The sequence below is a fragment of the Myiozetetes cayanensis genome, unplaced genomic scaffold (genome assembly GCF_022539395.1).
Source record: "Myiozetetes cayanensis isolate MyiCay16 unplaced genomic scaffold, myiCay2020 scf13, whole genome shotgun sequence".
NCBI lineage: Eukaryota > Metazoa > Chordata > Aves > Passeriformes > Tyrannidae > Myiozetetes > Myiozetetes cayanensis.
The window spans coordinates 10,269,699-10,291,967 of NW_026086937.1; the positions used below are offsets into that span (position 1 = coordinate 10,269,699).

Consider the following 22,269-nt stretch of genomic DNA (forward strand, 5'->3'; position numbering starts at 1 on the left):
CCATCACTGGGTTCCCATCCCTGGGATGAGTGTTTTGCAGACAAGCCCTGACAGGGAGACAAGTCCATCTCTGCCAGGCTGGTAAGAGAAAGATGGTATTTGAGATGGATACAGCTCACAGTAGCCCCACTGGACATAGGAGGCGAGAGGAAGGAGTGGCTGTGCTGATGGCCTGGTGGCTGGGAGGTTGCTTGAGCCTGAGTGCTGCCATGTGCTGTGCTCCTCTCAGCACCCTTGGAAACATCTGGAGTCTCCTTTGCACTTCCAATCCAAGTAATCTGTGCTTCTCCCTAAAGGAGAACTGCAGGGGTTAATACACGACATGATGGCACTCAGACACCCTTATGACGGGAGAGAATAGGGATGCAGAGAATGACTAAAAGCTTGTCGATTGCTCAGCCAAATCTGTTGAGTTGCTGGTTACTTATTATCTATTACTCATTCCTCAGCCAAAAGTTAAACCAAAATAAATCCCTTTAACTCAATTCTTCATGCTGATTTAAGTAAGTAATAAACTCATCAAATGCTAATTTAACCTGTACAATTCTAAATATTTACTGCAGGGCTGAAAAACGAGATGTTTGGACACCAGGAAACACAGAGTTGCCATCATCAGACCCAAGCTGCAACAATATGTGTAGCAATGGTGAGTCACATCATATCAGGCTACCTCATAAGATGAAAACATCGCTTGAAATTGCTTTTGGGCAGGAGCTGCCCATCCCATTTGGTGGATCACCTTAGCATTGATACATTATGTCTCAGAACATAGGCAAGAAGGGGTTAGATGTTACGAAAAACCACGCACTTGGAGGTGTCCCTCATAGGGAATGCGATCCCTCATCCTTCGGCACCAACAGCTGCCATCACCACTTTCTAGGAGCCTTCCAGAGGTGCCTTCTGCTGCCCTGAGGGTAAAGCTCCCCCTGCGGGGATGCGCAGCGAGTGCTCCAGCCTGTCCGGCGGGCTGGCAGCGCGGCTGCTTTGATCACAGGAACAAAGTCACGCCAGGGAGCTGTGTCAGACATAACTGTACCCCAGGTAGCGGTTCGGCCAGCGCCGCCTCTCTCCGGGCCAGGCTCGTAGTAGCTGCCATGTGTTTACTGCCAGGTGGGGGAAGCGGCTCCGGCAGCGGGGCAGGGGCAGGCGCCGTGCCCCGACTCCCACCCCCCAACCCGCTCCGCCGCCTCTTTATTCCCTATTTTTTTCCCTTTATAGGAAAAGCATGCGCGGGCCCGGGGGGGCTGCCCTGAGTCACCACGGGCTGCGGCGCCCGCCCACGCCCGAGGATCCCGGGCCGGGCCGGGGCGGGGTTAGCGCTGCCCGCTGAGGCCGCCGCGGCCCAGCCGGAGTCCGGGTCCCGCCCCGCAGCCCCTCGGCCCCGCAGCCATGACGGGCAGGTAAGGCCGGGGAGGGGAGTGCCCCTGGGAGCCCCTGGGCAGGCGGTGAAGGGTTGGGAGCAGCTCCTGCTCGCCCCGGCTAACGCCGTGCTGTGCCCGGCGGGAAGGGTGAGGGGGAGGACGCTTTGCTGCCGTGAGGCTCGGGCGGAGCCGCGGGAGGGGAGCAGGGCTGCTCCGCTGTGCCTCACCCGGCTGCCCGGGGACACAGCGAGGGGCGGCGGGAAGACGAGCAGCAGAGCTGGGAGGCAGCAGCCGAAGGTGCGGGCAGTGCCCGCCCCGCAGCCGGGTCTCTGCGGCCGCACGGCGGGACCCAGGCTCGGGGCATCGCTGCCCCCGCCGCGGGCCCTTCTGACCCATCCACACTGAGAGCCCCTCTGCCCACGCGTGCACTCTCCTCTTCTTCCAGCTGCCCTTGGGGTTAACATGTTCCAAGAGCTGTTTAAATCTGGAGCTTGATTCTCCACCTATGCTGTCTGATAGCGGAGATGTAAAGTCACCTAATTGACAGATGTAAATGAGGAGAACAGCGGGAAAAGCGTTTACTAGCATTCTGCGAGGGTTTGCACAAGTGCTGTAGTGTCCCTTTGTTCTCCCATCTGTCAAATAAAATCCAGACGTTATAAAGCTTTGTGAAAATAAGCTTGCTTTTGTTAAATGCCTTGGAGATGAGGTGCATGAAGAAGGAGGAATACTGAAATTAATAGGGTGCCCTTTTCAGGATACTCATCCTCCTGAATCTTACTATCATTATTGTAGTCCTGAGGCATTGCTCTTCTCGGCTAGGAATACTGAAGTGAATCCACAGTAGTTTGTTTATAAATATTCACTTTTCTTTTGTGTCATGTGTTGATGTTTGTGTTATATATCTTCTTATGATAATTCGATTTAGATCCGGATTGATAGGTTGTTGGGTATGAAAAGATGCTGAATAATTCTGTATGCTTATCTATGATTTGGGTGGGTGTTGGTTTTGCTCTCTATGATGACAAATTGATGCTTTTGGGTAATTGTAGATGCTCAAAACACTTCTGGGTTTTGCCTGGTCTTTAATGGTTCCTTTTTTTCTTTTTCTAACGTGTGAAATAGATGTGTATTTACAAGCTTATATTCATTTCCTTACAACTTGAGGAAGACTCAAGAGTCTTAAATGTTCACAAGTCATGGGTACCCATCCAGGTTCTAAATGGAGACAGAAGGAGAGGACCTGGGAAGAATTGTGGTTGTGTGAACCCAGCTGATTTTATTTTTACAGAACTGTGGTGTGGTACTGTTTAGAATAACAGGTTTACCTCAGGTGAGACACTGCAGAGTGTGCAGTTCAAAGCCATGCAGGATTTCTGTCTCCTTTTCCTTGGGTGTATTTAGGGGGTTGTTAAAATGAGCAGGCCTTGGCTTTAGGTTGTGAAAAAGTGAAGGCAAGTGTTATTTAATGTTTTCAGAAATGTTTGCCCTGGGAAGTTTGTCAACTATGAACATTTCTAAAATTGTCTGCTGTCGTTCCCAGGACAGAACAATTGACTGTTCTATCCAAGATGTTTGTCACAGCTGTTTCCCTGTTTATAGTATCATCCATTTAGGGTAGCAGCTTCCCAGCAAAAAGAGACCTGTATGGCAGGAGCACTCCCACAATGTGGGAACCTTCCCAAGTCAGGAATAGGATATAAATAGTCTTGAAACTTGACAGAGGGAAGGGAGTGATTGTGGTGTTTTACAGTGTGTTAAAGCAAGGAAGAATGGAAAGCACAAGGTGCTCAAACAATGTTCTTTTTCATTTCACCTTTCTTCCCAAGGACTTTCTTCTAGATAATCTTGATTACTGATGCATTATTGGTAATTAAAATAAATGAAAAATAACTCCATTTTCATTGTGTTCTGTCCCATTTAGTTGCAGAGGAAATTTAAATAGATGCAGTAATTTGATTTATTGATTTTTAGCAGTAGGGAAAAATATAACTCCAGGAAAAAAATATGTGCACATCTATGTATTCATAGTAGAAAATTATTAAAATTAGGTGACTATTTAGCAAGTGAAATTGAAATCTTACACGGCTTACGAGTTAGATTGTTAGAGTGTGAGGATTGTGTTTTGTTAGAGAAAAGTGATAACTAGATAATCGAAATTTGCAAATAGTAATTGTGACTGCCAGGTCTGGGCTAGGCTATTAGTGGAGTAGAGGAGAACCACCTCCCTCGACCTATTGGTCACACGTTTTAATTTTATGACGTTACGTGTTGTTTAACTACATTTGGAAATAAACTCTGTGTAGGAGATAATGTATTAGATGTAAACCCAGTATGTTTCTAAGCAACCTTTCTCTGTTTTGCAGTGTTGAGAAATACAATTGATGTGATTTTTGGGTGCCTTTAGGAGTTTACTATGGTCTTTCCTTACTAATAAGTAAGTGAAGGCTGCTGCTAGAATTTGTATTTGATGTATTTGGTCCATCTGTTCATTTTGACTTTTGCATTTTTGAGGATTGTTGGAGTTTGGGGTGGGGTCGGTTCTTTTTGTTTGTTTGTTTGCTGGTTTTTTGTTTGATTTGGGTTTTTTGTTTTTTTTTTTCCATTTAATAGTTCGAGGTTTTTTCTTTGTCTTTGTGATGGATTTACTCCTAAGAAAGACAATCTGTGAATGACCAGTGAGCAAAACATTGTCCGATTCCCAAAGTAGAAACTAAAGCAGAATGGAAGAGTTTCTTTTAAGACTTTGTTGCTGTGGTGTTGATTAGAAAACACAAAAGTAAAATATACCTGGGCTGTTTTGTATTGCCTTTAGAAATTAATCTAATACAAAGCTCGAGAAAATAATTTTTCCCAAGTGCACGTTTCAGAGCATAATTATTTTTGTAAGACATTTTTGTTATCACTATACTTGGTCAAATTGGGATATGGATACGCCTATGCACTTCCTGTAGTCAACAAAAGAAGAGCAGCTGCATTTACAGATACACTTATTGATTGCTCCTAATCCAGTGGAGGTAAGAAATAAGGGTATATTATTTTCAATTAGGCTAGTTGACTAGATGCTTTTTAATTGAGTAGAAGAGCTGCTGCTGCTGTGCATGTGCTCCATTTCATGGAACAGTTGCAAGTGGAAGGGTGTAAAGGAGGAGGGAGTATAATCCATGATAATATTAAGAAAGGTTCTCGGCAATGAGTAGAAAGTACTTGCATCAAATGAAAGATGTCTCACCTCTCTGAGTTAGAAGCAGCCACTTCTGCTCTTCTGGGTTGAAAATACAGCTTTAATCTTGGCTTTGCGTCTGTGTCTGCTCTGTGGCTCTCTAGATAGATTTTACCTTGTTGGAAAGTCCTTAGTCTGTTCTGAGGCCATAGAGGTCCTTCTCCAAGGAAGAACCACTTGTTAATGCCTGAAAGAAGTGTAGCTGCTCTTTTCTCTGCTTTGGCCAGTGAGTAACCACCCGTAAGATTTTGACATCAGTCTTGTCTCTGCCAAGAGGGAAAGAAAAACAAACCTGTGCCTTTTCACTCTTTGTGTATGAGGTGGCAAGAGAGGAGTGTGTGAGTGAGGTTGTTTTGAGGGATGGGAAGGCAGGGTATTTATTGTTGTGATGGGTTTCTTTCTTTAATCCCCTCATCTTCCCTCTTGAAGAAGAGTCATACTTCCTGTGGAAGAGTGGTGATTTGAAAACCACTAAAATCATGTCATATGAGTCAAAACAGGAAAAGTTTAGGTGTTTGAAAGAGAAAGAGATTTTTAGCCAGATAACTTAAGGTTAAGGGAGATTAGTGTTGTGGTGATTTAATATTTTGCTTTGTGCTAAAAGTAAAAAGGTGATTTAATCTTACATTTTAAAAGTGGTTTATTGCTCTGAAATTTAAAAGGTCAGCAAAACCACCCCATATGGAGGACATTTTTCTTCTGTTCCACTGATATCATAAAATAGAATTGGATAAGCCACGCTTACAATCTGAAAGAAATTACAGTGGCAGATTGCTGTCGGGTCAGGAGCTGAAACTCCCAGTAACATGTGGAGTGAATTGTAGATTTTGAGGTTACTGATTTGTGGCTTTGAAAGTATGTTGTTCTTTTATCTGTGCTTGTTATGCTGGGCAGAACCCTTCTGTTTTTCTTTATTGTCACAAGGGATATCTGCTGGTTAATATTAATTTAGAACTCGTGAAGTCATCACTCCTGTCTTTTTTTCCTCTGTAGCTTGCCAAGCTGTAGTCACGCAATATATTTCATGCTCATGCTACAAAAATCCTTTTTTTTTTTTTTTTTACAATTTACTGAAAAGGAATTTGTTGGTAATGACTCTTAAGATGCTTTTCATGGTGATGCTGAACAAATTACACTGACTCCACTGCTCACTTCCTCCACTCCTGTCCCCTTTATTCTCTCAAAGACTGATTTCTGTGTTCTCAAGTTTTACTTTTCCTAATCCCTACCCCAGGCCCGAGCTATTTGTGCCGGGTGATCCTCTTTCTCTCTTGCAGCAGTGGGTGGACAGGGGGAGTGGTAGAAAGGGTGAACTCCTGTTTGAAGGCCCTGTTCAGTTCCCAGCAGAGAGCTCTGGAGGCTGGAATGCCAAATATGTTCCTTCTCCCTGCTCCTGCATGCCACTTCTGCTGGCTACAGCGTGTCCGGAAAGCAGAAGCCTTCATGACTTTTTGGAATGTGCTTTATCCAAATAGAAGGAACACTTCAGTTGTTTACAGTATTGGTAGGACATTGTGTGGTGCAGCAGCCTGCAGGGAAGTACTTGGAGATGGCAGGGTCAGATACTGATCTGCAGTAAACTAAAGTGTTTGCTGGCCAGAGCTCTAGTAATCTGCTCTGCTTTTCTGTATTTCTCTGTGATTTGATCAGAGAGTTTTCTTGAATTAGGTGTCTTAATTATGTGAAGAGATGGGATTTTTTATTTTTTAACCTCACTTAGGACATTTATACAGATCCATTTTGCAAGGCTAACACAGAGTGAAGTGCTGGTGTAGACCTTGTTGTGCTGCATTAAATAAGTAATACATGATAGGTGGAATGCAGGAAAGAAGTTGCCAGGGTCCTTGAGGCTGGGGCAGAATGGGAGACAGGTTGTAAGAAACAATGCTTGGAGCAGGGGTCTGTGCATCCTGCTTTCACTCTCCTAAAATGTAAAGGCAACTCCCCAAAGGAAGGTGACTCATTGATTGGGGATGTTGCTGGTTTGGCTCCAGTTGTCTGTGCATTCCCCTTCCCGGTGGCCTTGGGTGCCATGGCTGGCCTGAGGCTCCAGGGACTGGCATCCTCCAGGCTCTACCAGCGCCGGCAGGATCGGCCAAGTGGCACAGGGGCCCTGCTGAGCGACAGGACACAGCCAGCAGCTGGGACCTGGGGGTATGTCTGGGACATGAAGGGGATGGTGTTGCTGAAGCATTTTCCTGGATTTCATAGGTGTTTGGTCCTGGTGGTAGGGCTTTTTTATTTGAAGGGGGAGTTGTCTGCATGCAGCCAGAGGGGATGAGGTTTATTTTAATTTCCAAGTGGATTATGAAGGAAAGGACTTTCAGTTTTTAACAATAACAGGAAAACAACAATGGAGAACCTTTCCCGTTTCTAGCTCTGTGCTAGACTGTTCAGAATCAGGAGTAGTGCTGCTGTTGTTAATAGTGAAGTATTTGGGCACTGTGGGAATTAAAAAAAATGGAAAATGCAGTAATTTTTCAAGATGTCAGTGAAATTCTATTGTTCCTTGTATTTTAGGATTCAGTAGTCCATTTCTTCACCTATTATGTTAATAGAAAGCTTGTTGATTTTAGTTTTTGTACCTGTAAATAATTCCAATCCAGCAGAAACTGAAATTTCAAGTGTAGCTGCTTCATGAGATTGTTTAGAACATGTCCACCAGAGCCTCTTAAATCTGTCCAGACAATTCCATTGCTTGATTTGATCATTACTTTTCCCTATTCTTCACATTAAAATTTTACTTCACTTCTGAGTTTTCATTAGTGAATTTTGTACAGGAGATAAATTAACAGGAGTTAAATAAAACTGAATGTATCAGAATTTAGCAAGGAGGGAAGTGAGAAGGTAGTGAAGGAACTGGTGATGCCATCGAGTGGAGAGGATGCTGTTCAGGAAGAGTGAGAAGCATGGAAGGAACCTGTGAGAGAAAACAAAACAAGCATTGAGAAAGCATATGTACAGTAAATTGAGTACATTTTTCACATCATAGTTCTTAAAGCAAGGTGAGCATAAAGCAAACATGTTTTGGTTTTACTCAGCAGGTGACAGTGCTGAAGATTATAATCAATTTGAGAAATTTGTTTCCCGACTTGTATTTTATCCACGGTTTTTGAGCTACTGATAATTTTTGCTTCTCCTTCCTGATGGGTGCTGATAGTTTATGACCTTTCTTCAGGCCAGTGAGAGTAATCGAAAAGTACTGCTGCTAGTTGGTGATAATTGATGAACACCATGGGAATGACTTGTGTTATCAGTGCTGGTAAACAAACATCACATTTAAGCTCCTTTGAGAGAGTGGAAGTGAAGAAGAGAAAGATTAAATGTGCGTTGGGAGCTATTTATCAAATAGACATTCTGGGAGAAGTGGTACATACCTGATAATAATATCAACAGACTTTGCTGCTGCTGTTCACAAAGGCCTGCCTGACAGCGGCTTCCCAAGCATCGATATTGTGCTCTGGTCTTAGCTGACATATGTGGAATCTTTTTTAACCCCCTGGCTTTTACTACTAGCACATTGTTGTTGCTGGTAGGCCAAGGAGAGATTGGGGGTTTTTTCCATATTGTGACCATAAGTTGCATTTGTATGTTTTCCTTAATTTTGGTTATCCCTATGTTCTGAGTAAGAACAAAAAATGTTCGTTTCATTGAGAGTTTGAGGGCTGCATGTTCAAGGAAGATACTCTGTGAGAAATACTGTTAATTTCTTGTTTAGCCAATGCAAAAATACTTAATCAGAATGAACTGAAAATTTACTGCAAGCAGGAGGAGAAATGCTGAAAATGTGAAGTTATGCACATAGTTTAACAAATAAACAACAAATCAAACATTGAACAAACAGGGTTTTTTTTTTTCCTAACGTTTTATGACAAGTTTAATAATAATCTTAAAGAAGTTAATTCAGTTTGGGAAAGTTGTCCAGATAGAAGTCAATAGCAGCAAAGGGATTTTGGAATGATAAGGGTAGCTGAGGGCTGGTTTTCAGCACAAGTTCATGACCTGATACCCTTCCTCTTTCTTTTGTCTTTGCATTAGTCATTCTCTGTGAAATTAATCATGAGGTCTGATATCGTCCCAGCAGATTTTCCTTTTGTCTTTGTCGACGCTGAGGACTTGAAGCCACAAATTCTCAGCCGTACTGTGGGGCTGGGAAGAACCCCCTCAACTGGAATGCTCTGATATTTGTCTTGACTGCTGACAACTATCACATGTGCAAGTGATGATAGCTCTTTTGGGTTTGACTTCTCACTTTGCTGGGCTTTTTTGACAGAAGCACTCCTTGCTCCTGCAGTTCCTCTCTTGAACCTGGCAAAGTCTGAGACTGTTCATCTCTTCTGCTTGTCTAGTTTTGGTTAATTTTGTCTTACAGCCACATTTCAGATAATGAATTCTACTAATGAAAAGGCTGGAGCTTCTCTTCTGCCTTAGCAATGCAATTATCAGATTTGCTTCTTTTTCCTAAGTCTGTCACCAGTGCTAGATACCTGTGAACAGATGTTTAAAAAAAGGAGGTAATTTTGACTTCAATGATAGAAGGTAAAATGCTTTCAAATATTCCTATAGCACCTGTACCTGGGGCACAAAATGGGTCTCCTAATTAATGCTATATTATTATACTTCTTGTAAATAAGGAATTGTTTTTCTTTTTTTTTCCTTTCCATTTGAGATCAATTTATAGTAAATACTTCTGAGAAATCAAAGCATGAGAAAGCTAGTTATTATGGTAAAAAGCTAATTTCTCTAAATTAGGTACTTTGACAAAGATAGTTTTTTAAAGATGTGGCACATAATGGTGAAAGATTGGTAAAAGCATTGTTTGAGAACTGGTATTTTTTGAGCTTGTGCTGGACAGGATAACTTCAGGATGTTGATCTCATCATGTTTTAATAGCCTTTCCTGTCTTTGTGTCACCAACTTATTGTTAAAACAGAGGAAGATTCTTTATTTTACTGAGTAGCAAAAAATCAGTGAGCAAACAGAACAGAAGCAGCACTCTGGATTGGGGGCTGTCCTTTGTGGGAAAGATTTAGCTCTTAAGTATCTCATGATTGACACAGCAAGTCAAACTTTAGTGGTCACTCCTGGTACACCACCATCCGAAGGATGGGTTTTGTGTTGCCCTTTGTCTCCCCGTGCTGCTGGCAGCAGTGTTTTTGCAGCAGTGGAGTAAACTGAATCATAAAAGTGCTCTGAATTAGCGCTGTGCTCCCTCTTCCTTCCAGCCTTGGTTAATTTTAACTTCGAGCTAGCTGATTAAATGCTTGGGTTTGCCCAAGGAAGAGGACACGCAGGGGTGTGTACTTGAGAGAAATGAAGTAACTGGCAGATGTTAAACTTCTGCATAAATGCCAAGTCATGTCTTTAGGGCAACGCTGAACTGGCAGATTTCAGCTTGAGTGTGAAACAATAGAGTGTCTTAAGTGGAAAGGAGTGTAAACTTAGGTCCCTTTGGAGAAAGAAAAAAGAAAGGAAACCAGGATTTTTTAAAACATTGATTTCATGTCAATAAAGCAAAAACGCACCAAACACAAGCTTAGATGGTGCTTTGTTGTTAACACGTAGAGTGTAACACCTACTGGCTTGCCTGGTTTTCTTGCCAGAGGAGTTTTTACACTATGTTGACATGAGTCTTTTTTAATCATGGCTGTTGGCTGGCTGAAGTCTTGGAATTCTGGAAGCAAATTTTTCAAGAGGGGAAAAAAATACTTGATGGGAAGATTATATTTTCAAGTCCTGACACACGTTTATGTGGTATAACAGAGAGTGGTAACCGAAAACCAAGCCGATTAATCTCTACAGCTTTGCTGCAAACACTGGTGTGTTTGTGCTGACCTGTTCCTTTGGTACTGTGTCAGGATAAAAATGTTACTTTAACCTGTGATCTCTAGTTTGTGAAATTACAGGATTTCCTGCTTGTCCGTAATTCTGCTCCATGTCTGTTTTTAAAACTCCTTCATACTGCCATAAGGAAACAAGCTATAACAAATTTCTGCTAAATTGGTATTCCATTCTTGAAATTATTATAGTCTCCCTTGGTTTTTGCATCTCTTGGAATTGAAGCAGTAGAAAGAAAGTCTCCTTTTACTGAGAGCGGTCGTTCCAGGTCACGGTGTTGGATGTTTGTGCAGGCTGCAGATGGGAGACACTTGGCTCAGCTGAGCCAGCTGGAGTGCAGGGCTGGCTTTGTTGCCTCAGGAATATGAGGCTGCTGCCTGCTCAGTCCAGTTGTGCTCATAGTACAAAGCCCTGGAATACAGACAGTGCCGTGTTTTGAGAGGGGGAGACTAGAGGAAAGAGAATCTTCTGCTGCTGGAACGTGCTTTTTGAATTACAGTTCCCCATGAAAACGTGTGGAAAGTAGCATGTTGGGTTGTAGAATAACACTAACAATGAAAATTCAGTTCAGAGTACTTTTGAATATAAAAAGAAAGAAAAACTTTTAAACCAAGCCATCTTTCTTTTTATGCTTACGTCATGTACTTCAGGAAAAGTACTATACAAATAGTTCACAGATTCTTAACATGCTGGAAAATTTTTATATTCTCATCTATAAAACTGCAGTCTTTCCAATCACAGATTTCAAAAGGTGCCCAGAAGGCATGAAATAGTTTTTCTATATCTGAAAGTGCAACAATGTTGAATTTTTATGTTATTGGATGTAGCCTAGTCGTTAAAAAAAAGATTACATTGCAACAAGAAACTGAGACTTACCTTATAATTTTTCCCTCCCCCTTGGTACATGTGATACATGATTTTAAAACTGCATTAACTTAGATTAGCGTGATGGCAAGCATGAAAATTTTGTGAAAGAGGTGAGAGTCGTTCCATATTTTAGGGGAGACAGAGGAAATGTCTGTTGTGTGTTTTGTGAGTGTGGCTTTGGGGAGCTTTTAGCCTCACTTTCTGAGCAAATGAAGCTGATGTATTGGCCAGGCCATCCAGAGGTACTTCTGTCTTCCCATACCTTTGTAACACTTGGAGAGTTTCAGTTAATTTGGCAGGAAGACAGAGTGTGTAGAGGGGAAAGTGCCCTGCTAATTCCTGCAGTGAAGGGGATGTGCGTGCTTAGTGCACATCAGAAATCCTCAGAGGTGTACGTAATGAGGCTGGAAATCCAAAGAAGTCAGAATCATTGAGTTTGCTGCTCTCCAAGCTGCTAGTTTATTTGAAACTGTGAATATTTGCTATGAGCTATTAGCAGGAAGACACAGTGGGGTGAAAGACCAGTGAAGTATCCAGAAGTGTGCAACAGGTAAGTCTGCCACACGACCTCATCTGTGGCATGGGAGTTGCTAGAACTTTATTTCCAGCTGATGTCAGTGATGAATTGACACCTCAATCTTTTCTTTTCACATTAAAGGGAGTTTAAAGCGGCGGGAGGGAACGTTGCGTTTGGAGGTGTTGGGGAAACTTGGCTGACGCGGCTGTGGCATCGCTCACGTTCCTGCTCTTGTCTTCTGGCAGTAACATGTCTGATGCTCTGGCCAACGCGGTGTGTGAGCGCTGCCAGGCGCGCTTCAATCCTGCCGAGAGGATTGTGAACAGCAACGGGGAGCTCTACCACGAGAACTGCTTCGTCTGTGCCCAGTGCTTTCGGCAGTTCCCAGAGGGACTCTTTTATGAGGTGAGTTCTCAGACTGTGTGGAACGTAAGAGAAATAGCTCCGTTAAAATGCAAGGAATTAGCTGAAGATTCTGGCAGAAATAAGAATTTTCAGCTTTCTTGCGTGTTTAATTTCTTAGCCCTAAACCTCTGTTGCCAATTTTTTTGAGGAGCTTCCAACTTAATTTCCCTTTTTTTCTCCTCACATATTCCCTCAGTAACAGCAAAAGCTGCTCTTTGGGTATGAGACATTTCAGAAAGAAAACTAAAAGTGTTTCTTAATCATCACAGAGTCATAGAATGGTTTGGGTTGGAAGGGACCTCTCAGATCATCTTGTTCCAACCTACTGCCATGGGCAGGGACACCTTCCACTAGACCAGGCAGTTCAAAGCCCCCTCCAACCTGGCCTTACTATTTCATTAAACATGAGTGAATTCTTGTTTTTATTCTTAGACATTTTGTACCAAACTTTTTCATTTGGGCAACTGAAATAGGTGAACCCATTGAAAAATGACATGGAAATTTTTTTACAGAATGTGCATGAGCACATATTATGAATAACACATTATTTTAAACAGGCTGTATATTTTTTTTGACACTAGTTTTAGCCTCATGTAGTAGGAGTAGTTCTGAACTAAAGTAAAGCAAAAATTAAATTAAAGGCAACTGTAGGAAAAGGACTTTGATTCTTCAGGATTTTTACTGTCTTGTGGCAGCATTGCTGTTAATGTAACTGTTTGTTGTGCACATTCACCATGAGGCTGAAGCCATATCTGGATATTTCTTTAATAAAAGCCTTTAGGAATTGAAAAACAGGGGTGTGTGGGGGAGCTAAAACTGGAAACCTTGAGTGACCTTGACTAATTGGTCATTTCAATGGACAATGATGCTGAACTGTCGAAATGTAAAAGTTGTTCAGTTATTCACGAGGGCTCCTTCTCTCTTGTTTTGTTTGCAGTTCGAAGGTCGGAAGTACTGTGAGCATGACTTTCAGATGCTGTTTGCTCCTTGCTGTGGGGAATGCGGTAAGATGGGGCAGATGTCAGCACCGTGGGGTGACAGCTACAGGGCTGTGCAAACCTCCCAGCGTTGCTGTGACATCCAGCCCTGGGCTGGGATTGCTGAGGTCATTTAAAGGAGCAGGAGGTCTGGATGGAAACAAAGCATGATACTGCTTTGTTAGACTGTAATAGTACTTGTGGAATTGAAGTGATGAAAGGATTATGAAGGCAGTAGATTTTGATGATTGTTTCCTGATGCATCTCACGCTGTTCCTTTTGCAGGTGAGTTCATTATCGGGCGTGTTATCAAGGCAATGAACAACAACTGGCACCCAGAATGTTTCCGCTGTGAGCTCTGCGATGTCACCCTTGCTGACCTGGGCTTTGTGAAGAATGCTGGCAGGTAAGGTAGAGAAGGAGCTTGGAAAGATAGAGAAGGAGCTTGGAAAGTTTTATCAGTGTGTTATTGATACAGCAGTGAGATGGTCAGTTAGTTGTACACGGACAAAAAGCTTGGAAAGGTACAGGAGAAGCTTTAAGGAATAACCTTTTATATGAGAAATGGAATGAAGAACAGTGTTCTTCATCCAATGAAATATGTAGAAACTCAAATTTTAGTAGGTGGTGGGTGGGTTCTGGAAAAGAAAGGGATTTCAGGCAGAAGGAAGATACATGAGAAAAAGGGATTATGTGATCCCGGGCAGGCTGTTTAGCAACTAAGCTGCTGAGCAGGAAATCAGGATATAAAAGAAGGCCAAGAGAATAACATGATGATCACAGCAGTCTGTTCAGCTTGTGATTTCACTGGTCTTCAGAAATCATTCATTTTATATACAGAAATATAAAAATGAGTCGTAGATGTTGATTGATACATTTAATTAAAAAGTAGGAAATAAAAATACAAAAGAGAGCTTATACAAAAGCATTCCATGATAAGAAAATAAAACAATCCAGCAATTAGCAGACAGTGCACAATTCCGAGTTAATTTTAAGCTTTCATATGTCATGAGCAAAGCCGAGTAGTTTATCCTAGAGTTTATATTTTCACTAACTAAATGGTGAAGAAAGGAAGGAAAGGTTATATACTTGTATGTTGTCCATCAGGGAGTCCTCTCAACTCCCTCTTCTCTTCCATTCTGTATGCAATTTCTGTGCCTTTGTGCCAGTTGGAGCTGGGCATAATTGATTTTTCTTTGACACCTAAGCTTGTTAGAATGGGCTGTTGGGATAGCACTTAAGGCGTTTTGGGAAAGTGGTTAGGATTGAAGCAGTTGAAGCAAGATAAAGTATGTCTGTCTTCATAATTTGTGGGCCGAATCTACAGTGGTAAAGAGCTATAAAAATGTATTTCACCTGTCACGTGATTTCCTAAAATATTTATCTCCATAGCATTGAAACAGTCTTCTAGTAAATATTGGAAACTCTTGCATTCTTTTTCACCCTTCTTACAGTACCTGGTCTTCTCTAGTCTGCCTGTCATTTCCAAGCATATTCTGCATGATGCAGTTTGTATTAGTGAAAATAAAGATAATCCCTGCACTATCCACAGGGAAGGAATAGTCTCGCTAGATAAGTCACAAAAAAGTTGTAAACCATCTAAAAGATAGGAATCTCTTCTGGACCAAGTAGACTTCGCTTCTTCAAGCACTTACTTTTCTTCACTTCTGCCATTTGGGTTCATACTTTTACAATTCACTCTGTAGCAAACATGAATGCTGTGTTCCTAAACAGCCCTTTTCCACCCTGCAGTTTGAGGGTTATCAGGATTTCTGGGGTTTTGTGGGGAACTACATAAAAGAGGCAGTGTATTAATGTTGTCCAGCCGCTGTCTGCAGCTTTGAGACCATGCAGAGTGCAGATAGCGAAGGTAGTGGGAAGTTTTGTGCTCATCTCCAGCTCTGAACGCTGGGAAAAATTAAAACCCCCCACATTGTAAGTCCTTGTCTTAATTCAGTCCAGGCTAGGTTCATTGCAGCTTTTGGTCTTTTTTTTTTTTTTTAATCTTGTCATCATTTAGTACCAATTTTATCTCCACTATATATAAATGCTTTGAATTTGGAGACTTGGGCAAGATGTGCTAGGGTGTTGTTTCTCATCAGGCAGGTCTGTCTCAGCAGTGGATCTCTACTGCTGGCACAATATGAAATTTTATAAAAGGCTGTATGCACTGTGCAGAAGAAGAGTTGTTACTGAGTGCTTTGGGATTAAGTTCTTTGAAAAAAATCAAAAAAGGTCCATTTTCTTCTTTGCCCCTTTCCCTATTCCTAAGTGCTCGACCCTCAGTTTCACATCTTGGAAATCAGTAGTACTGTCTTTCTGTCTGCAGTTTCAGTAAGACAAGCACATGTGATCTGTGTTGTCAGAGGAGTTCTTGCTAATTGCAGTCCCACAAAACCAACAGAACTTCCCTTCTTGGGATGAGTTTGACTCTGTGTGGACTGTCTCACTACCTGTTTGTGCTCTCAGCTTCTTTTGGTGGAAGAGAGTGTCCTTAAGTCAAAGCAGTGACAAGAGTCATGTTCACAGTTCAGATTTAGCACTTAGTGAGCTTTCATTTGTCTTACCCTCGTAGGTTTGAGGCAGCATTACAGCCTTTTTAATGCAAAACAGATTGCACAAGGCCTCACGGAATTTCTCAGCTACGAAAAAATACATGACTGGGTCCAAGGCCCCGTTGAGACTGGTGAGGCAGGAGGTGACACGGTTGCTGAGGGCCAGGATACGCTGTGTGTCACAGGAAGTCTTGGTCCCGTTGTAGTGGAGGATATAAATGTAGCGATTGACGTGATAAGGTACAAAGCAAATCAGAAAGATCATCAGGACCATGATAATCATTTTGACAGCTTTCTCCTTCAGGTGTTTCTCAACTCTGTTCCCACTCTTCAGGCTTCGGATGATGAGTAAGTAGCAGGTCACTGTGGTAACGAAGGGGAAGGTGAACGCCACTGCTAAGGACACGAGGGCGTGACGTGAGGCCTTTTCTCTGTAGAGCTGCAGGCAGACGGTTGTGTTCTTCATCTGGACTGTCTGCACGCTGAGCAGCAGAGGTGCCATTGCCACCCCAACAATGACCCACAGAAAGGCACATGCCACGTGGGCGTATCGGGACCTGCGGAGCTTGATGGACTTCACAGGGTGCACAATGGCCAGGAAGCGGTCGATGCTGATGCACATGAGGAAGTAGATACTGGCATACATGTTGAGGTAGAAAAGGAAGCCGGTGAGTCTGCAGGGGATCTCACCAAACGGCCAGTGGTTACCAGAAAAATGGTACACCAGCCGGGTGGGAAGTACCAGCACAAAGGACAGGTCAGCCACAGCAAGATGCATCAGGAAAATGTTGGCAGGTGTGCCTGACTTCTGGTCCCGAACGAAGAGCCAAAGAGCCAGGGCATTGCCAGCAAAAGCCAGGATGAAGTCCAGGAAGTAGAAAGTGGCAAAAAGGATGTTCTCCATGTGTGTCTCTTTGCCACATTGCTCTGATGTTTCCAGAGCAAAATTTGATTGATTTGAGCAATTGAAGAGTGGGCTTGAATCTGCTGGGCTATTCATTTTTCCCCACGGTTTTGAAGGAAAAAAACCACCCTAAACCTGAAAGAATGAAGACAGTATATTACAAAAGAGCCTGGGTTTGTGGAACAAACCAACAACCAGCCCAAAAAAAACCCAACAAAACACCCAAAAAACTACACATTGAAATCAGTGGTGTCTCCTGTTTGCTAGTATTGGTGTTTAATGTGACAGGTCAATCTGAGTATAAACCCTTATATTAAAATAGTGAATACCCCCTGCCTGGCTAGGTTTTCTAGACCAGTAATTCCTGTGGAGGGAACCTTAATAAAGAACTGTGGCCAGCTGGTGACGAGCTTTCTCCAACCTGTGCAAGGTCAGTTGTATAACCAAGTAGTGAGGTGCTTGTGTCTAGTTAAGAGGAGTGGAAGTGAGTTCTGTATGTCAAGCTAGAAAGTATTTGCCATGTTTTACTTTGAAATCCTGATTCAAGACTGAAGGGCTCCTAATGAGTAAGCTTTTCTGAGCACAGGTGTATGTTGTAAGGTGACCTGGTTTAGAATATCTGCATGTTCTTGTTCCTAGAAGAGGTGCAAGACAGGTCAGGTATTGCTGTTATTAAAAAAATCTGCAGGGTTCCTGCAAATCTTTGAGGATTATTTAGTCTAAAGTCTTGTATTTAAGGCAAATTTCCAGTACAGCTGGAAAGTTTTCAGATAGGTAGCAATATCCTATTTGACACTGAATTGACCTAAAGGTTATTAATAATGCCCATGCTGTCAATCACCTGTCAAAGTGCCATCCTTCCCTGCAGCTTTTCTCCCCCAGCATAGCTCTCCCTCAAAAGTCTAAACTCCATGTAGCTTATTCAGGGCCTTTTCCAAGTAGCAGCTTAGTAAAACTGAGCTTAGCTTTGCCAGTCTGTGTTTGCAGCGTCCTGAACAGCATCAGCAAAAAGTGATAAGATTTTTCTGGGTACCTCCCCATGGCTTTTTATACATTGTTCATCAGTGGGTGGGGAAATGCAGACCATCTGAAATTCCAGCATTGTCTCTGTTTCTTGGATTCCTCAGAGGTGTTACAGTGTGTGCAGCAGTACCTCCATTGTAATTAACTGTTGCATTTTGTACTGACCAACCATTTCTCCATGTTACTCAATATGTCTTTAAATATATCCAATATACAGTGCATCCAGCTTCCCAACATAGCTCATTATTCAGATGTCTAAAAATATTGGAATAATCAAGAAACTGAAATGGGATTAAGGACAAATATATTAGAAAATGTAAGCAGAATTCCAAGATAATTAATCTTTTGTTTGGTTGCTGTTACTTTCAGGTGAACAGAAAAGTGCAAGTAGCTAGAGATTAATGTGCTGGACTGTTTCTGTTTGATTCACAGTTGAAGAGACAAAATAACAGAAGGGGGACTGAATGAAATTTAGAAATTGAAATTTCTTCCTATGGCCACAGAGGGCCCTTCTTACTCCATGCATTGCCTGGATATCCTTCCAGATTTGAGTCTTAATAACAAGTTATTGTCTTGCCATTACTTGCAACTGCATGTGCAAGGAAGACTGTACAACCCTTATGTCCAAGAGACATTTTATCCCTAAAAATACATGGGAAATCCTGCTTTCATGTACTAAAGGAAAATGCCCTGTTGCAGGTTTTTTGTATGAAGCTCATGGGTTTGCAGAGAAGCCTGCAACTTTTTGTTTCTGGTGTTCATTTGTCCCTTACAAGGTAAAACTCAAAAGTATTCTTGAACACAAGAGTTTGAAGTTTGTATGTGATGGTAATGTTAACTCAAATACTTGTCCTCCCTGGATGGAATTAGTTTAGGTATGTGTTTTTGTGTTCCATACCAAAGGAGAAACACGAGACCATGCCTTTTTACTGTTAATTTACAACAGTGCCCATCACCTCATGTTCTTGCTATTAAGCCTTTTTTTGTGTCAGACCCATTGTTTAATTACGCTTTTCATCTGCAAAAAGTGTCATCAGGCAATGTTTTTGTACACACCTGTCAGTGGTGGGGTGGTCTGATGGCTAAACTTTATCTGTGGTTGTGACACCTGAGCAAGCAGTAAATGCTGCCTTGGAGCTACTGAAAAGGCAAAGGCAAGGGTTGTCCAATGGAACAGCCTGGGATGGCTCTTGTCTTACTGAAATGATTTGATTCAGTTCAGGAAGAGAAGCAGTAAGCAGAGTTTTGCATTTGCAAACTAATTAGGGCTTTAGTAGCACGATACATTGAACAGATTCTGGTTGAGCTGAGTTTCTAAGGAGGATCTTCGAGATTCAGGTTCATCTGAGTTTCAGTGCCAGACTTGGAATAGGCAAGACTTGAAAGCTGAGAGTTTTAGCCTCACTGCTGGCAGCGTTGGGTCTGCCATGGATTTCTATCCAGACATGCTTTCAGTGCAAAATGCTGTGGGTTGCAGGAAAAAGGAGAATGTCAGAGCTGTCTAAGAAGCCCACTATGTCAGCATCAGGAAGAGAGAGGCTTAGAACTAATGATAGAATTGAAATAAATTCAGTCTTTGCAAATGAGTGCCTTCGTAGGAGAGTTGCTGTTACCCAATTTACTTTTGAGAGCAAGGTAGATATTTTTCACTGTCTGATTAGAAATCACAGAAAAGGGAAGTGGTCCTCCTTCTCATTTTGTTTATGTTTTAAAATAGAAGGAAATTTTAATTAAAGCTTTTATGTATTTTACAATTCTGCTTATTTGGTGAAAACTGTGGTGTAGCACTTGAGTAGGTTGGGAAAAAAGCCGATGTCACTAGAATTAATTGTTGATCTTATTTTTAGAATTTATGTTTTCAACAAAATGCTACAATTTTATAAAAGTAATCATTCTCTGACCAGCGTGTTCTGTAGAGAGTGCTGAAAGCCCCCTGCTGTTATGTGCAGTCCCACTTCTATTTTTCTTGGGTTTATCCTATCAATTTAAAATAAGTGTTTTTAGGGGTTTTTTTACTTCCTTTTTTGGTTTTTTTATGCTTACCAAAAAAAGCACTTGGAGTCCTAGAAAGCCTGTTGTACTAGTCTATATAAATGCGAAGAGAAACATTCCCAAATTACCTAGAATGTGTAATTTGTGTCGAGCTATATAGTGCAAGAGGCTTTGACTTCACAGACAGAAAACTCCTTTAGGAGTCTGGCTCATTATCCAGTAATTTCCGCCTGGGTTGCACTCTTGTTGCTGTGTGAATATTTAGTGATTTACATGTTGCTAAACAGAGCACTATTTTGGAAGGAGCCATTATCCCAGGCCTCCCAGGGCTGAGCTGTAATGGGATGTCACTGCTCATTCCAAGTGTATGCACACTGACCGTATTTTATGCCCTGTTTCTCCTCTGCTCAGAAACAAGATAACAATCCACAAGGCTGTCAGCGTGGACATAACACAGTCACTCTCACAGCAGATGCTCCATCTGTCATTAATGAAACAATTAACTAGCAGAAGAAATCTTTAGGTCACCGTAAGTTCATTACCTGGCTAGTTTGGAGCTCTGTTAGAACACCCACTGCAGATAAATATGAACTCTGCGTTAGGGTTTGTGGTGGATATCAGAAATTCCTCTTCTTGCCCCCAGCTAGTGTAGTTTCTGGTTTGTGATTACACTGCTTTGTGCTTTGTTATGATTATGGATTTAGTGTCTTGTCAAATGGGGGTGTCTCCTACCTTTCACTCAAAGTACTTTTCATTAGAATTAATCTGCCTCTGACTGAAGTTATTCTCCTGAAAATCATTCCCTGCTGAGATCACCACCCTTCAGCTGAAATAGTTGGTTTTTGTGAGCACCAAAGCAGTGTCAGAGAGCACTGGACATACCATACAGCTGGCACAAATGGATATACATTAGGCACAAAAGTTTGGGAAGTTTTTGTTTTGAAGGAGCGATGTAAAGAAAGACAAGGAAATTAATCTTTGAAATTCAAAAAATGCTGCCTATTCTTAGATTCAGACATTTCCACTATATTCAGCCATCTCAGCATGTGTGTCTTTGCTCCTCACTAGCTAGAACTAATGACATTAGGAAAGTCCTAAAAAATGCTCCTGAAAGAAGAAAGCTCCTAAAGCCCCTTCTAACAGAATTGTCTCTTACCTCTTTACAGTGCAGTCCTGTGGGTGGAGTGTAGGGTCCTTTTGGGGAAAGTCTCAAGGAACTCCTCCTGGCGACAGCAAACCAAGTAGAAGCAGAACGGAGAAAACAAGATGATTCCAAAAGAGTGCACAGTTGTGGAGTTGCTGAGGGTGGAGAGGGAGGTCCTCTATATAGTGTCCTCCTCACTCTGATAGTGCATTATCAGCTCAGTCCCACAACAGAGCAGGGGAGAGGAAACCCCAGCACTGAAGAGCAGAATTCATCCCAGCTGAGCTCTTGGCACTGGGGGTGCTGCTGCTGGTATAGATATGAATATCCTGCATGAATATTGCAGTGTTCATGGTGCTTACTGAAGGCTGCTACTGAACTCCCAGCCGTGAACACAGACTCCTTGGAGTCCCTTGATTATTTTAGGAGGGTGGAGAGAAGCATTGTTTGTGGGAAATCTAGTATTAATAGACACAACAGGACATTTCAGAATGGGATAATTCCATAATGGTGGGAGTGGGGAGGGGTAGAGGGTGAAGGGAGGCTGCTATGGCAACAGCTTAGCCTGTCCAACACTTCCCTTTGCCTGCAATAGAGGAGGGTCTATGGGAGGGCAGAGGGTTTGTGAGTGGGGAGGGGGTTGATAATGGTTTATCAGTGCAAATGGCTGAAGGCATCTCATTCAGCTGAATGAGAGGGGTCTCTTTCAGGACACTTGCTTCGGGGTCCCCATGTCCTGCCCTGTATAATTACTCTGCATTTGACAGTGCCGAATAAAATCGATGCCATTATGCTGAGATGAGCACAGCTGCATATTTCCCTATAATGGGGTGCTGTCTGCTTTTTTCTGCACTCTGTCTGGGCAAACAGTAGTTCCAGCCCTGGACAGAGACAGTTGCTGAGAGGAGGACTCAGATTTGGAGAGAATAATAACGATACTTAGCACTTAGGCAGGCGCCTGCCAGTTGAGGGTCATAAATGTTTGAGGTCTCACAACAACATCTGTGTTGTGTTCTTACCCCCATTTTACAGATCTAAGGGTGATTCATCACAGCAGAATTTTGGAGGAAGAACACACTGCTTCACCTGTAACTCTGCCCTTTCCGTTTGAACTTTTCCTTTTGTCTGGTGTGTTTTGAGAATGACCTGTTGTGGGATGATGGATAGGGTTAAATCTAGAGGAGATTCAGAATTCTAGGGTAAAAAGCAGTTGCAACTGCCTGGACAGACTGAGGTCGAGATGCTCCCCAATACAACAGTGAACATCTGCTCAGAGAAACATAATGGAGTGTGAAACGAAGTGGAGACTACATAGCCCTCCTCCATTCAAATCCCAGCAGAATGGGAGAACATTGTGGTACTGAGACTGTACAATACCTGTCTGATAAGGGAAAATCAAGGTGTTCTGCTGCTCAAGCCAACTACCATGTCGAAGCCCCTTCTCAGATGCCGCCCCTCCCACT

The 22,269-nt window shown here is 42.4% G+C and overlaps 2 protein-coding genes across 2 annotated transcripts in view; one reads left to right on the top strand and one right to left on the bottom strand.

The window, feature by feature from the left end:
* Nucleotides 1-1,054: 1,054 nt before the first annotated feature.
* LIMS2 (LIM zinc finger domain containing 2) overlaps nucleotides 1,055-22,269 on the top strand; it is a 31,923-nt gene continuing 10,708 nt past the window's right edge. The window contains exons 1-5 of the mRNA XM_050307993.1: nucleotides 1,055-1,110; nucleotides 1,219-1,400; nucleotides 12,052-12,211; nucleotides 13,149-13,215; nucleotides 13,474-13,594. Coding sequence (XP_050163950.1) covers nucleotides 1,390-1,400; nucleotides 12,052-12,211; nucleotides 13,149-13,215; nucleotides 13,474-13,594 — 359 coding nt within the window. The 5' untranslated portion in view covers nucleotides 1,055-1,110; nucleotides 1,219-1,389. The remainder of the gene's footprint in view (nucleotides 1,111-1,218; nucleotides 1,401-12,051; nucleotides 12,212-13,148; nucleotides 13,216-13,473; nucleotides 13,595-22,269) is intronic.
* On the bottom strand, nucleotides 13,628-20,897 carry GPR17 (G protein-coupled receptor 17). Its single transcript, XM_050307992.1, has 2 exons — nucleotides 20,819-20,897; nucleotides 13,628-16,782 (listed from the first exon to the last, which is right to left on the bottom strand). The coding sequence occupies exon 2, from the start codon at nucleotides 16,741-16,743 to the stop codon at nucleotides 15,712-15,714; it is 1,032 nt and encodes a 343-aa protein (XP_050163949.1). The 5' UTR covers nucleotides 16,744-16,782; nucleotides 20,819-20,897; the 3' UTR covers nucleotides 13,628-15,711.